This window comes from Caloenas nicobarica, chromosome Z (genome assembly GCF_036013445.1).
Source record: "Caloenas nicobarica isolate bCalNic1 chromosome Z, bCalNic1.hap1, whole genome shotgun sequence".
Lineage (NCBI taxonomy): Eukaryota > Metazoa > Chordata > Aves > Columbiformes > Columbidae > Caloenas > Caloenas nicobarica.
In genome coordinates, this window is record NC_088284.1 from 83505125 (window position 1) to 83519614 (window position 14490).

At 37.6% G+C, this 14490-nt stretch overlaps 1 protein-coding gene across 5 annotated transcripts in view; it reads right to left on the reverse strand.

Moving 5' to 3' along the window:
- KIAA0825 (KIAA0825 ortholog) overlaps positions 1-14490 on the reverse strand; it is a 240843-nt gene that overhangs the window by 155146 nt on the left and 71207 nt on the right. For 4 of the 5 annotated variants that reach the window (XM_065655928.1, XM_065655927.1, XM_065655931.1 and 1 more), the window contains exons 7-10: positions 5526-5620; positions 3643-3870; positions 2375-2640; positions 988-1138 (exon numbers count right to left, since the gene is read on the reverse strand). In XM_065655928.1, the coding sequence (XP_065512000.1) occupies positions 988-1138; positions 2375-2640; positions 3643-3870; positions 5526-5620 (740 nt within the window). The remainder of the gene's footprint in view (positions 1-987; positions 1139-2374; positions 2641-3642; positions 3871-5525; positions 5621-14490) is intronic. The other variant, XM_065655929.1, reaches the window with a different exon arrangement.

Here is a 14490-nt window from a genome sequence, read left to right on the forward strand (position 1 = left end):
CTGGGCTCACATTGAAACAAAAGTAAAATGCTTATTTACTTGTCTTTGGGGGACAGGCATTTTCATAGATTACTCATATTAAGGTCTGCATCACCTGTCCAGTACAGATTTTTGTCACTGACTCAGCAGGTTTTTATATTACTTCTGTAGAATACATATATTACACAGTTGTCTCTCATGTAAGAATTCTAGAAAACGTTCAACAAAAACACTCTCATTCTCTCATACAACAAATGATATAAGGAAGGGCAGGACTTTGCCTCCATGAGATCTCAGTTATTATTGACAAAAAACATATAATACTTTCACTTTATCCTGAAATTAAGTGAAAATAACTTCGAACAGTATATGTAAATCTATGACTGCATTTAACAGGGATGAAGAAAAAATCCCAATAAATGATAATAACTCACTTGATCCTTAGGGGTTTTTTTCCACAGAATCATTAGGACTATAGTGTAAGACTTCAAAATGCAAGTGAAATAGCAGTAGGTGTGTCAGAAATATATTGTTGAATGCTGAAGGTAACTACATTGGTCAGCTTTCTTTATTACATCCTTCACTCACAAAAGGTAAAAAGGAGAACAAATTGAAAATAAAAATTTAAAAAATCAGATTAAAAATTTGCAGCAGAAAAACAGCTGTCTTTCATTTTCAGATGTCACACTTTTTATGAAAAGAAGAGTTAAAATGATGGTGTTTTCTTTACTGAGTTCTATATAAACATCTTGAACTCGACACACAATATTTTATTAAGCAAATGACACAAGCACTCCACGGTAATGATTTATCTCATCTTTAAATGACTGTTTTCCTACATCACTTCTACAGAACCATTTGCCTGCAATAATAGATATTCCAAAATAGTAAATTCCAACAATTTCTATGTAAAAATAATGCTGATCTTATGCTTCTAATTAGTCCAAGAGCTGGCAACCAGTAAAACACATTTTGTAAAAGGGAGGCACAATAAACTTAACCTCACACCTCATAAAAAGCTTTGTAGTCATCCCAGTGGTGGCTCTCAGCATCCTGTAAAATGCTTGTAGCACAAACTCTGACGCAGTAGTTCGTAACTTGAAACTGGAGGATGTTGATGAATTCCTGATACTGTTGGACAGGCACCAGGAACAGGGGTCTGTTCAGAGAGAATGATCAAAGAGGCAAAGATTGAAAGGCTGTGCAGTAGGAGGTAACGATCCCCAGTGCTGCAAATGGTTTTGATTATTAGGTATCAATCATTCATTTCCTCTCGGTCCTGGAGTCTGAACCTAGCATTCACTTCTGAAAAATATCTGGTCTTTGTTTCACAAGTTCTTTGAAAAATATTGGCTCATCTAGAAATTCTCATTTAACTAAGTCGCTGAGAAATATATCACTTCATCCTATTTGCTGAGATAAAAGTACATTTGTCATTCAGTTATGGGGAGATTCTGGGCTGAAGCATAATTGCATCAGCGCTGAGTGTGATAGAGAAAACATAAATGCAGAATCCAGAGATTATTTTTGGTAGGTATGTACTAAAACTCTTTCATAATACACATAAGGAGAATTATTGAGCAATATTTTGGCTCATTCGCAAAGATACCCTTCATGCAGGAGAGAGTGAAACAGAGGGGAAGTAGCTCAACTGTGCACATAACTCCTAAGACATCACACATCTCTTGAAAATTTTGCTAGTTCAGATGTCCCTCTCAAAAGTCCCAGTCTCTGCTTTTAAATTACATATGGCTAGGAACACATGGACCAATATAGAGATTCCTAGTATCTTAAGTCAAAATCTCCTAGTAGCACAGCAAATGTAGTTATATTGCCCCACAGGTCAAACGCTGTCTTAGACTTTGCACTACTACTTCGTATCTTCTCTACTTTTTATTCTGCATGCAATGAAACATGAATTCTAAAACTGCATTGGATGTATTTGTTCACATTTCTGAATACAGCCCGTGTAAGGAAAAAGCACAGGAACATATATTTATACTGTCCTCTAAGATTGCTATGTGCTAAATCAGATTTTATGAAAATTCAGCTATTGGAAAGGTCAGAAAAGGAAATTATGGCCTTAGCCCTCTATTTATATGAGAGCAGAGTACATTCAGTTCACTGGACAATCCTATTTACTCAAGCTTAATAAATAAAAACTATTGATCTGCAAATCAAATGCAGATCTTAAACATAAATAATATGTTTTGTAATGGCTGCTTTAGGTTATTAATAGCTTTGATTCACGTCTTTCCGTAAATCGCACACGCAGTGCATGGGCTAAATATATGATGCAATTTGGAAAACTACCACCATGCTGTATCACCAAAATGGAAGGAGGTCCTGTGTTCTTTATGTTTGAATTAAACCATTGTAAGTAAAAAGGACTCACTTTTTGCTCGTTTCTTTCATTAAATTGCTATACATTGTAAGATGCTGAAAGACATATATCGCTGTGGAAAGGCCAGCATACAAGTCTTGCAGGGGAGCCTTGGAGGGAACGTCTTTGCTCTTCTCTTCCAGTCTTGCCAGGACAGCTGCTGCCACTTCGCTGCAGGCGTCTACAAAGTTCGCTCTGATTTCCTCGAGAGAATCATCTCTGCATGCCAGAGCCAACGGGAGCAACGTGTCCAGCTCCTCCATGATGTCGGAACAAAACTGAGAGACATAAACATGGCATCACGTTATTTGTATTCTGACAGCACTATTTTAATTTATACACATGAGGGTCAGACTCTTGAATAATGAAATTGGCACAAAACATAAATATATCATATCAGCTTTACAAACATTTTGTTCTGTTATACAGGGAAGAAACATTTATCTACTGTAAATTAATTATTATTTCATTCCTTCTTGCTTTAAAGCTGCATAATACATATTGGGGAAAAAAAAGCTAAAACCATCTTATGCTAATAACGCCTTCATTTTGTTTATGATTATATTAGATGTACATTCAAAGCATAAGGTTAATTCCTTATAAACAAAGATAATTTTCTAAACTAATTTATTTTGAAAAATAAACAAACACATTTCTTAATACTTAATTTGAATACAAACTTTTAATCTCTTAGTAAATTCATACATCGATTAACTCCCAAGAGCCTGTCTGGTATTTTAAGCAAACATTCATTAACAGCATTCCAAATTTTCTAGAACAGTTGCAAAGCTTACTAAATAAAAAGAAAAATTCAAACACATATTCTCTTGAAAAAATAATTCAATTAATCATAATAAATGACCTTTCAGCCAAATCAAAGAAGTCTAATTTGGCTATATTATTGGTTATGCTGATTAGTTAAACGGCATGTCTAAGGATATGAATACAGAAAATCCCTTTATAGCTATGCTTCAAAGCTTTCAGCATTTTCCCATCAAACCACTTGGTAACAGAGTAGATACTAATCAGAATGTTTTAGAACTTTTTGGATTAAAAAAAATAATGCCAGCAAAGTTTAAAAGTTAATTCTTTCAAGTATAGACTATGGGTTATTGTATAAAGCTCTGTTCAGCCTCATATTGTAATGCCTCTCACTTTCTTCTTAATTCCATTTATATAAGATATAGAATATTAATGGTACTGTAAGTACTTCAAAGCGTAGATGGCAAACAGCCTTGGCATTCTGTCTCCCCTCAAACTTCAGATCTTTTGATACTTGCCTTAGCAATTCGTTTTGGTTGCTCCTCCTGTTGGACTGCTCCGCAGGACTCCCTCATTTGCTGGTTGTTTACAAGACTCATTGCATAGCCTGCAGCTGAAAACTCTTCTTTCTGCTCATGTTGAAGAATTTTAGTTGAAAAATCCTTGATTGCTATTGTTATACAGTGAGCCACAGAGGAAGACAGGTCTTTAAATGCATTTCTCCAGCCAAAATTCAGTAAAATAGGCTGAAATACATACATTAAATCAATCCAAATTCATTATTGAGTGTTAGTATGGTCTGCTACTTATATAAACATCCATAATTAAATTAAAGGACATAATCAGATTTTGAAACTCATGTTAATAACTTAAACTATAGTCTGCTAGCCTTGAAATAATATTAAAAGCAGTATATGCACTCAACAAAAATGAACATGCATAACCATTTTTAATTTGTCATCAAAATTTTAATAAATACATTTATAAAAAACTCTGTTTAAACAAGACTTATCCTCTTTAACAGAATCCATTTTAAAAAGTCAAATACATCTATAACCATTTTCAACAGTTTAACAAGTAATCCAGCAATGGATACCCTGTAATAATTTTCACTGCAAGGTACAACTGGAAGCACTTAACTATGAATATTAATGGAGGACATTTAGACAAGCTGATTTTAACACAGCCACTCTGGATTTCACTTCTCTCAAGCTGGATTTAGCAAAGATGAAAATGTTTAAATAGAGATTTCTAGTTTTCAGCCAATGCTGGTTTCTACTACAGTTTACACTAGTTCACTGCCTTCTACAAACAGAGACTTCTCAAGTTATCTGAAGCATAACAGTCATGAGAAGTAGACACAGCAGGACACCATTACTTTTCCACTAATCTTGCTTTGTATTGCTCACATGACATACAGCAGACTTAACCCTTATCAGAAATGGTCAACTGAGAATTGCAGCACTGTAAGAGAAATATTTTAATGCCATAAGATGAACGGTAAACATCCCCACTATGAAAGCATGTTAGGAGAAAAGGAAAGAAGGATTCCTAACAAGGTGCAGCTATAATACTAAATTGGAAGACAACAAAGGGCTACGAAGAGGAGCCCTTCCAGCTTACTCCAGTTTAGAAGTTGCCTCCATCTTCCTTTCCCCTTCCCCTTGCGCAACACTCAACTCCAGTAAGCACACCCATTTTGTCATTTTTTTAAAAACAAGTAAAGCTCAATCATCTCAAAATATTGTTCTTAGTAATCTATTAGATGCAGGAACATTACTCTCACAAACTGATTCAAGGCACATTTTTAAAAATGATATCAGAACTAAAATTGAGCCTTTAGGAAATTAAATTCCACTATCGCAATATATCAGACTTGTTAGAGCATTCAGGTCCCACAAATTCAACAATAAAAATTTGTTTAGTAGTAAATGGAAGCCAGACTAAAACTTAATCTTGTACACACTTTCTACAAAGCATAGTGTTTACTACACAGTAGTTTGCTGTCATCAAAGAAACCAGACATCGTGAGTATTTATCCCTATAGGAAGCATCATTATGATCAAATGCTACAAACTTGATAGATTTTTTTTTAGGAATATATTCAATATTGAAGAAAGTTATCTTATTTTACCATTTTTTTACTATTTTGTTATGAGGTATCTTACACTTCTGATGTTAAATCCATTCTGTTATTGAATCTTAAATAACAACCACTTCTTCATGAATGCCGTAAGAATTTATTCCGTCTTAACTGAGACTTTGCACATAAAATTAATTGCAGTAGCTAAATAATGGAGCTACAGCAATAGGTATTCATAATGAACATGGTGACAGACTACACTGGAGACACAGACAAAAGAAAATCCCCTACAAAGTGTAAGATGCTTTTCATACTCACTTCTTCTACCTGAAGTAACTGTTCAGGAAGCACACTGGTTTCATTTGCTCTAGTTTCTCCTATTAAAAGCTCCCCACTAGCTTTCTTCAGAACTCCTGCACAGTATGATAAAAGGGATCAAAGTTAAGATTAATTCTGTAGAAAAGTCAGCAGCCTACAACACTTTCTGATATATCAATATGAAGCATAAAAAAACCCTCAACAAGATGTAGGGGAATACTAATGTTATGATAAAGTCAAATTCAGGTTATACACAGCTCCTTTTATATAACATGATGAAATCCACATCCCATTGTATTCATATTTTATACAAACGCACATATAACGTGTAAAATATAGTTTCTTTTGTCATTAATTCATTTTTATACTCATTGTGCAGTCACCTATTCCTAGGGAGAACAGATAACATTAGAACAGCTATGTATAAATTAATTTCTATTCTTTGTTCAATAAATTGTATGAATTGCACACTAATGTATTTTTATAGTTTTTATTTATTTGGAAATGCCAATACGATAAGAATAAAAAGACAGTTAATTAGTACAGTTATTACGAACAAAATAATGGTGACAGGAACAAGAACAAGTGAAGGTCCTTAAGAAGGGCTGGTACAAAGCCCACTCATAAATCTTGGAGTAATGGGACTATTGGCCCAGTTTTGAGAAGGACAAACCAATATCTGGGGTAGATATCACTTTCATCAGTGTTTCAAGCAACCCAGGAGGTTCCTGGAGTGACTGATGATAACTTCCTTCTCCAAGTGATAGAGGAGCCAACAAGGAGAGGGGCTGTGCTCTATCTCATACTCACCAAAAAGGAGGGGTTTGTTGGGAACATGAAGGTCAAAGGCAGCCTTGGCTGCAGCAATCATGAGATGGTGGAGTTCAGGATCCCAAGGGCAGGGAGGAGAGTGAAAAGCAAACTTACAACCCTAGACTTCAGGAGAGCCGACCTTGTCCTCTTCAAAGATCTGACTGGAAGAGTCCCATAGGATAAGGCCCTTGATTGAAACGGCACCCAAGAAAACTTGTTAATATTCAAGGATCACCTCCTCCAAGCTCAAGAGAGTTGGAAAAAAAATGCCAGAAGGCCTGAATGGATGAACAAGGAGCTCCAAGCCAAACTTGAACACCTACAGAGGGTGAAAGCAAGGACAGGTAACCTCTCAGGAACACAGAAAAAATGTGTGAGCATCCAGGGATGAAGTTAGGAAAGCTAAAGCCCAAATGCAACTAAATCTGTACAGGGACAGACAGACAACAAGAAGGTCTTCTGGAAGTACACAGGTGACAAATAGAAGACTAGGGAAAATGCAGACCTATTGCTCAATGAGATTGGGGTCCTGGTTACAGAGACATCGGAAAGGCTGAAATACCAAATGCCTTCTTTGCCTCAGTCTTTACTAGCAAGACCAGCCTTCAGGAATCCCAAGTCCCAGAGTCCAGGAGGGGTAAGGTTGGAGAAAGGAAGATGCAACCCTGGTGGAAAAGGATTCAGTCTGGGAGTACTTAAGCAAAGTGGACATACCCAAGTCCATGGGCCCTGATGGGATGCACCCACAAGTGCTGAGGGAGCTGGCAGATGTCATTGCAAGGCCAGACTCAACCATCTTAGATCAGTCATGACAAGTGGGAGAAGTACCCAAAGACTGGAGAAAAACAAATGTCATTCCTATCTTCAAGAAGGGCAAGAAGAATGACTCAGGGAATCACAAGCCAGTCAACCTTACCTCAGTCTCTAGGAAGGTGATGGAGCAGCTAATCCTGGAAACCATATCCAGGCATATTGCAGACAAAAAATTCATCGGGAGTACTCAGTATGGCTCCACCATACTTGACCAACTTGGTAAACTTCTATGAGAAGTGAGTGGTCTGGCAGATGAAGGCAGAGCACTGGATATTGTCTACCTGGACTTCAGTAAGGACTTTGACCCTGTCTCCGATAAGATCCTGTTATAGGACAGACTCTAGACAAGTTCTTCATGTATAAGCTGGATAAGCAGACAGGTAGGTGGGTTGAAAAACAGCTGAATAACCAGACCCAGAGCATGGTAATCAGCTGCACAAAATCTAGTTGGAGTCCAGTAATTAGTCATCTATCTCAGAGGTCAGTACTTGTCCAGTCCTGTTTAACATCAATTATGTGGATGATGGGGCAGTGTACCCTCAGCAAGTCTGCAGATGACAACAAACTGGGAGGAGTGGCTGATATGCCAGAAGGTCATGCTGCCGTCCAGAGAGACCTCATCAGGCTGGGGAAATGGGCACATAAAAGTTTAACAAAGAGAACTGCAAAGTCATGCACCTGGGAAGGAACAAGCCCAGGCACCAATATATGCTGGGGGCCACTCAGCTGGAAAGCAGCTTTGCAGAAAAGGACCTGGGGTACATGTGGACACCAAGTTGAACAGGGGCCAGCAATGTGCCCTTACTGAAAAGGTTAACAATATCCTGGGCGACATTAAACGGAGTATTTCCAGCAGGTCGAGGGAGGCAATCCTTTCCCTTTACTTAGCACTGGTGAGGCCACACCTGGAGTACTGTGTGCAGTTCTGGGCCACTCAGTACAAAAGAGAGATGGACACACTGGAGAGAGTCCAACAAAGGGCCACAAAGATGATTAAGGGACTAAAGCATCTTACATATCAGGAAAGGTTGAGAGTACTGTGACTGTTTAGCCTAGAGAAGTCATAGGGGGATCTCATTAATGTAAATAAATACCTGAGTGGAGGGTGCCAAGATGACAGAGACAGGCTCTTCTCAATGGTGCCCAGAGACAGGACAACAGGTTATAGACACAGATGGAAACACAGGAGGTTCCGTCTAAACATCAGGAAACACTGTTTTTCCTGTGAGGGTGACCAAGTGCTGGAACAGGTTGTCCAGAGAGGCTATGGAGCCTCTTCCCTTGGAGATACTCAAAAGTTGGCTGGATGTGATCCTGGGCAACCAGCTGTACGTGGCCCTGCTTGAACAGAGGCTGTGGGACAAGGAGTGTGACCTCCAAAGATCCCTTCCAACCTCAACGATTCTGAGATTCTGTGTTTCAAAAGGAATATGAGAATAAAGCCAAACGATATGGTACTTTTAAAATCCATCTCCTAGCATAAAGCTGGTAAACAACACAGGTGCAGATATCCCTACTTTGATGTAGCTCATGTGAAATTAAAACCAAGAAGTTTTAAACGATTGGGTGCTGCCAAGCATTGTTAAAAATTATCTTCTAAGCATAAACTTATAGGTCTTCAGTCACCTGAAGCTACTGGTGGCACACACTGCCCAGGTTTAAAGAGCTTTTCTCTTTCTATGAAATACTCAGCATTTGCACATACATAGGATTTCATTTACCCAAAGCTGGTTTTATCTTTTGCCTAAACAATTCACCCTCTGAAAATGAACACTCCGCTTTTCATACACCTATACAGCATTCTAAATCTTCAAGGTTCTGGGGTTTTTTTGTTAGCTTCTTTTCCCAAACAATGTTTTCCTTTGCATTTTCAAGAGACATCAGTGAGAAAGAGATTTGAGCTGTGAAAAATGAAAGATAAAATGGCAGAATATAAAAGCAGAGACTAATCAGGCCATCTAGCTCTCGGATCATTCAATATTTGTTAGAGATAGCAGCATAAACTTTTTTCAATATGTTTTAATGTATTTTATGATGAAGTTTTCTGCAATTTTCTTTAGAAATTACTCCAGAATGAAAACACTCCCCGCCCCCCAAAAAAAACCCAACAAACAAAAAAACCCAAACAAAACCAAACCAACCAACCAAAAAAAGACACAAAAAAACCCCAACCAACCAACCAATGAAAACCCCTAAACAACCACACAACTAACTGCCTGGATATTTTTCCTCTTTTCTGTTCTGTGCTTTCTACCTTAAATTTGCCTTGTTTTTCCTTAATATTTTCCTTTTTAATATATCTGATCCTATCTATAAGCAAAATTTAATACCCATATAGTAACATGCTCTTTTTGTCACTACTTAATCAGCTATTTCTAATTTTTTATATCAAGACTTTAAAGAAAACATTTAACATTTAACCTAAAATCCTTGTGTATCCATTGAATTACTACCTTACCTGTAAAGAACTCACAGCTGAAATAAATAGTATCTAGCTGATGGTAGATTTGTGTCTCTAAGACCAGAGCCGAAGAGCCAAATGATGCTTCCACCAGCATCAGTCCTCTTAAAGGTTCCTTCATTTTTAAATTAACTGGTTCTACTAGGTCTCCCCACCTCCTTTTCTAACTAACAGCCTGCGCACTCTTGCCCTAAATTCATATGTACCTGTCCATTGCATGCAGGCTTACGCACGTAAAACCTTTTCTGGTCTTCCCAAAGAAGCCCCAAGGTCAAGTCTCTTATCTTTTACTGAGTTCCTTTGGTTTCCCAAATTTTTGCTTTTCCCCAATCTCATCTAGGTAAAGTTGGCCTCAATCTCCTTCAGTTTAACCTCCAGCTAGCAAGGGCTCCCTTCATACTTTTCACTGATTATTGCACACCAGCCACAGTCCCTGCAAAGCCTCTGCCCTTCAGGTGCTACCACAACCTCCCTCTCGAACCGTGTTTCCACAGAGACATGTTTCAAATTACCCCCTTCCTGTCCTGCTACTTCTTCACTTGTCTTATGCCTTGCCCTTAATCAGCGAACTCCCCTGGGAAATAAAAGCGCAGCTTTTTTCAAGAGACGGGTACAGCTGCTGTGGTGAAGCTATCAGCCCAAATTAGTTTGGCGTTGCAGACAGGAAGGCAAGAGGATGGAGGAAGCATCTCTGCCTACACAGCCATAGTTCTCTACACAAATTCTTCAACTCATCCCAAATTCAAAACCTCAAACTCCATTTGCAGAGGTGGACGGAAATGTACGCAGTCCTTCTCATATGCTTAGAGGAGAGGATTCGCAGAAAGAGAGCAGAAAGAAGTGAATGTAATGAAACAAGAAAATGGAGACTGAACGAGAACTACTCACTTTTTCATACTTTCTCACTTTCCAGAGCATATTCTACACCTCTGTCACTCTTGATTATTAGGGAAGACTGGATTAATCAGAAATCCTTGCTGTACCTTTCTTGAAACTTATGTTCTACAAACTTCATAAACTGCTCATACTTTTTGTACTTCTTTCGGTTTACCAGCCAGGCAGTTTGAATAATTTTGATAGTGAATATTCAAAATGAGATTATATCAAGGGCTTCACTTAAAATCAAAACTCTTCAGCCAAGTATCTTTACATGTACTAAATTTGTTTGGGATTATTCTTCTCTTTAAAGCCAATCTTGTCTTAAAGATGTTTAATTCTTTCTCAAATTCAGTATTTTTCTGGTTTTGTAATGATGATGACAATGGGACCTCTTGCATCATTAATATAATTATTTTTCTTCCTTATAAGAAGTTCTATTCAGTTATTTTTTCTACAGAATTCCACAGCTTCCATATTTTTTTCATAGTACTTAGTCACTGTGACATTATCCTGCATGAAGTATAGAATAGCAGAGCATCAAGGAAAGCTTTATATCAGAGCACACTAACTGTGAATAAGGTAAGTAACAGCGCCATCAAAGTGGATTAGTACTTGGATTCAGCCGGCTCAGCCAGAACTTTTATTGCAACTGTACTGGAAATAATACGTCTTGCAGAAATGGGAAATACCACTCCCTCACAAATATAAATAACTAGAAGAAATGAAAAATATTTGACTAGCTGTAGATTAAAAAATCTCCTGCTTTCTGTGTTCAATAATGGACTTTTTATTTGTTGTACTATGCTGAGCAAACTGTAGTAACACAAATACAGAAAATGTACATCTGAAATCACAGTCTCTCCTAGTATAAAACCCATCTTCACTTTGAATTGATCTGCTGAAGCAATATATTTCTTAAAGAAGCGACTTGAACATCTTGCTTTGAGACCAAAGCAAAAATCACACCTTTCTTTCTTGAATCTTTACAACTGCAAAGTCTATTAAGTGGATGCATCTCATAAATTTGATTGCACACTCATTTTACTACACTTTCTGGAAACTGATAGAGTAAAGGATTCCTTCTCTGAAGGAAAGACCTTTGCAAATCTTCCCAGACCCCCAAGACAAAGCTTGTAGATGTAAGGGCTTGACAACTTTGCCCACAGTGTTTTCAAAGAGTTCCCCTGGAAAAAGCTTTTCTTGGTACTCATTATCTGATCTGTCCAAAGTTCACCTTTCTCACTGGAATGGGAAAAAATAGTGAGAGATAGATGAAAGTATGTTAGATGTTTTTGATTTTTTAAAAGTCTCAACAAGACGCTTCTGAAAAGCCAGAGGGAAGAGAAATGTACCATAAAGGTGGGAATAGAACGCAATTTGGGAGGATTCTACACCAAAATCTCCTGCTTAACCCTTGACTGCAGCTGAATGTTCCAGATTCCTTCAAAGAGAACAAGCCCTGTGATCCTGCATGTACTAGGTACGTCAGAACATCTTGGAACTTTCAGCTGAATGTAAATAGAGAAGGAGCCTGTCTCATCACAGTAGGCATGACAAGACACCAGCAAAAGAAATGGTTAATGTCTGGTCAAGGAAAAATAGAACCTCACTTCCTTCCACTCCTTTAATTTTCTGAAGCCTATTGTTTGTAGTGGAAAGAAGTGAGGTTTGCAACACTGAGAATAAATGTTCTGTAAATGTCAGAAAAATACAGATACCTTTCTTCAGAAAGGTAGAGTAGCAGTCTTGTCCAGATGCCACACTAAAGTTCAGACTTGGAATAAAACCACATCATAATTTATTTGTCCGAGAACTTTTCATGTTTTTCTCCTTTTATTTGATTTATCTACTGGCAGTAGATAAAATGTGTATTTATACTACCTTTTTAAAATTGTGCTTAGATAACACAAACATAATTCGAAATCAAGTGCAAAACTTGGCATGTACACACTGCTCATTAAGGAATACATACTAAATTAGGCCTGGTAAAGTAGAGTCAAAAAATAAAATCAGGAATAACTGGATGGAGAAAAGTGAAAAGAAATTAGAGTGGAAAATTCAAGTTGTTGATTTTTTTTTTTCAATCTATGCAAAACAATTTGGGAAAATGAGGATTCCGAATGTATTCCAGAAGATGCTGGATACAGAACTCTCAAACTGAACTCAGAGAACTATCCGTACCACCTAAAAAAACTCTCTACATCCATCTCCCTACAGAGTTCACTCTGGTTCACTGTTTCCTTTGGTGCTATTGTCTGCCATGGGGTTACCATCAGAGAACACTGGTAGGTAGTACTTCCCTCTAACATCTATTTTCAACCACCTAAATTGGTCTTCATAGGATTCCATTGTGCACACTGCAAAGAAACTTGTCTTGTTGCCAGCTAGAACTGTGAACTACATGTCTTTCTTTTCTTCACTGTTCTTTTTTTTGGTTCACAAGCAACCTCCTACCAAAAGCAGAATCCGCAGAAGAGACTACATCCAAGCAATAATGCAATGAAAAAGTATGAAGAGAAGCCCAGGTGGCCACCTTGCAAATTTCCAATGTGGAAGCCTTCGACCTCTCCGCCCAAGAAGCAGCTATAGTCCTAGTGTAATGAGCTTTACAAACCCTGGGAGCCTCTTTACCCTTAACTACATACGCCTCCCTAATACAATCCCTTAACCATCTAGCTAAGGAACTCTTAGAAGCCATTTGACCCCTCTTAAGACCCCCTAAGAGTACAAACAATCTGTCAGAAGATATGAAATCTTTGATTCTTCTGTGATAAACCCTAAGTGTTCTTCTTACATCCAATTTATGCAGCCATTGCTCTTTGTCATCGCTGGGTTTAGGGAAAAATGAGGGCCAAGAAACCGTCTGGTTAAGATAAAACTCAGATGCCATCTTTGGGACAAAAAAAAATTTAAAAAGAGGAACCATCCAAAGAACTACTTTGTTTCTGATGGAACTTTACACTTGTTCTATATATCAAGATTGAAGTGCTATGGAATATGCTGAACAAAAATCAGCTAAAACTGCCATTGAAACAGCTATACGCATAAACACAACACTTGACACAAGCACATGAAAAAACATTATTTTTGTTGCATCTCTGCATGAGTCACATAGATAAAAAGGCTCCTGTGAATACTAAAAGCAACCAAAGAGAAAAGAAAGCAAGTGCAACGTTCTAATGTGTGTGATGCCTAGGGAAACTTTAGCTCACTTGGGTATTAGCCTACGTTTTATGAACTGGCCAGTTTCCCTTAATTTACTAGTAGTAGTAATACTTGCAGAGGACTGATACTCCAGATATGCCTACACTGCAGTGACCGCAGGGCAGTTTGGACAAACCCAACCACAGAGCACAGGTAATTGTCTAGAAACAGCAGCACGCGGTTCAATCTGGGCTAATTTGCTTTGTTTCTTAGGTTGATTCTGCATCCTCTGCTGCATTGCAAACCTAATACTGGTACCTGAGTTAATTTAAAGCTGCTTTGGATAGATCTGAGCACTACATTCTGTTAAATTAAACAAGATTCCTTGTAAAAAGGCTTCTAAATAAGTACCGAAGATGGCCATTGTATTTTCTAGTCACATATTATAACGTGTTCTCATGAAAATAAAGCAAGGATTCTAATAAATCCTTCTTATCAAAACACAGACATCATCAGTGAAAAAAATAAGATTATCAGCCCAATATAGGACACTAACAGAGAAAATCTTAAATCCCTTCTGGTACTTAAAAGAACTTGGAACTACTGGGAACATAGCTCTCACTTTCCCATATCAAATCATCTTTCACTTCCTCACTACAACTGAGATTTCTGGCAATATGAAATGAAAATAACACCAATAAACCATTCTTCTAGACAGACTTTTTTTTTTTTTTTCCAATTTCTCTGGCCATGTCTTCACATATTCTCCACAAACTGATATAACTGAGCAGAGTTTGTGAATAAAACCACCTGATCAGAACAGCAACACTGAAAACAAAGGTATTTCTGATTAAT